Genomic DNA, 1,993 nt, shown 5'->3' with positions numbered 1-1,993 from the left:
TGGTTCAGAAATGGCTTTGACTCCTGCTTCTCTCATTTATTTGCTGTGGTAGAACATCTTTAAATTCTCAAAGCTTCCAATTCCTCGAATATAAGCAGAGTGTTAACAGTGCGTAACTGATATGGTTATAAAGAACCTGTGAGATAGTGCATATAAAAAGATAGTCCAGTGTAGCCAACAAGTGGAAGTTGCTGCAGTTGTTTAATAAAGGCCACAGAACACAGACTTTGGAACTGGATGGCTGGGTTAGAATCTCAACTCCACCCCTTACCAGCTGTGAGATTGTGGCCAAGTTAACCCTTCTCTGTGTTGGTTTCCTTATCTGTAAAATGAGAATAAAAGTAGTATGTACCTTATAAGGTTATTATAAGGATTAAATTTATATTGCATATAACATAATGTTAAATTAGTGTTTGCTAATAATAATACTTCTAACTTCTTTTCACAAAGCCTCCCTAGCTTGAGTCCAACTGATTTTTGTGTTTGACTGAATTTCTATGTCATAACACTGAGACTTTCAGGAAATACAGTTAGAGTTTTTGAAATGGGGAAAGGGAGTTTTTTCATTGTTAAAAAGTTTTAAAGTTCCGGGGATCAATTTACATGCATTGCACACTCTGGAGACAGATGTAAGCAGAGCTTTCTACACTTCCTCCAAGTTGCCAGGCCTTGCCCAAGTGCGGTGAGTGGGTTAGGATTGCATTACAGTTTAGCCACTCCTTTCCTCTTGTGTACACTAACTATATTTAGGAAGGTCTAGTAAGCCTGATATGTTTCATATTGCCTGGAGTCCAGTGGCTCCCAGAATAGCTGGCTACATGAACCAGAATGTTGAAGTCCAATATTAGAGCAAGGTCCCAGAAAGTAAAACATTCAGAAAGTGGGTACATGTGTTCCCACCCTGCCACCAGCTCCCAGTTAGCTACTGCAACTGTAGAACAAGTATATTTCCTCTCCAGTTTTATCCTCTTTATCCTCGTTGGAAGCAAAATGTTAAATGTGATTGTAATTAAAATACAGATATGTAGTGAAGGTTCTGAGTAGGGTGTTTATTTTTCCAAAATGGAAGAGCTTTGTATTTTTCTGATTATGGAAGTAAATCCTATTTTAGAAATGTTTAAATAATGCAAAAATCTAAACAATATGGAAAAGGCAAACACCACACATATTTCAACTACAAAGAGAAAACTACAGTAAACCTGTTAGTGTGCATCTTTCTAGATGTTTTTCTGTATATCTGTGTGTCTATACATGTGGATATTGAATTTTTTTGATACCTCTTAGCAATACATGTGGTTATCTCCTTTTCCAACAAGTATACATATGTATTATAATTTTAATGGATAAATAGAATTCCACTTCATGGATATACCATAGTTTATATTAAGCCAATCCTCTATTGATGTAAGATTATTTCCAAGTTTTCAGGAAGTCTGAGTTTGACAATTGTCCTTGCAGGGGGTCTCTGTGACTTAGATCCTGATTCTGAGATGGAGAAATCAGGCTCATCTACCATCTCTGAGCAGCAGCTGCAGAGGCAGGAGGGTCTGAGCAGCACCAAAGCAGACTTGGCTGAACAAAGTCTCATTTCATCGGAGAAATGGCTTCACCTGTATGGGCTTAAGAGTAAAAAATTGACCTTGAAACAGATTTTGTCACACATTGGATTCCCACATTGTGAAGGTACAGTACTCACAGAAACCCAGAATGCTGCTGTTTAGCCTTTGAAGAGGTTGCATCAGCTCTGAAGGCCCCTCAAAAACCACAGGTCTCTGAGCTTGCTATGATCTCACGTCCCTATCGATCAGTAGAAAATGCCTGTAGGCCAGGCGCGGTGGCTCACACTTGTAATTCTAGCACTCTGGGAGGCTGAGGTGGGTGGATTGTTTGAGCTCGGGAGTTCGAGACCAGGCTGAGCAAGAGCAAGACCCCGTCTCTACCAAAAAAAAAAAGAAATTAATCGGACAACTAAAAATATATAGAAAAAAAAATT

General features: G+C 38.8%; 1 protein-coding gene across 1 annotated transcript in view; it reads left to right on the top strand.

The window, feature by feature from the left end:
* The first annotated feature begins 1,490 nt into the window (after positions 1–1,490).
* Positions 1,491–1,993, top strand: part of VWA3B (von Willebrand factor A domain containing 3B) — a 188,906-nt gene continuing 188,403 nt past the window's right edge. The window contains exon 1 of the mRNA XM_012641874.1: positions 1,491–1,683. Within this exon, the coding sequence (XP_012497328.1) occupies positions 1,491–1,683 (193 nt within the window). The remainder of the gene's footprint in view (positions 1,684–1,993) is intronic.

Source organism: Propithecus coquereli, unplaced genomic scaffold (assembly GCF_000956105.1).
Source record: "Propithecus coquereli isolate 6110/MARCELLA unplaced genomic scaffold, Pcoq_1.0 Scaffold171, whole genome shotgun sequence".
NCBI lineage: Eukaryota > Metazoa > Chordata > Mammalia > Primates > Indriidae > Propithecus > Propithecus coquereli.
The sequence above is the reverse complement of the archived record's forward strand: the minus strand, read 5'-3'. Positions and strand labels throughout refer to the sequence as shown.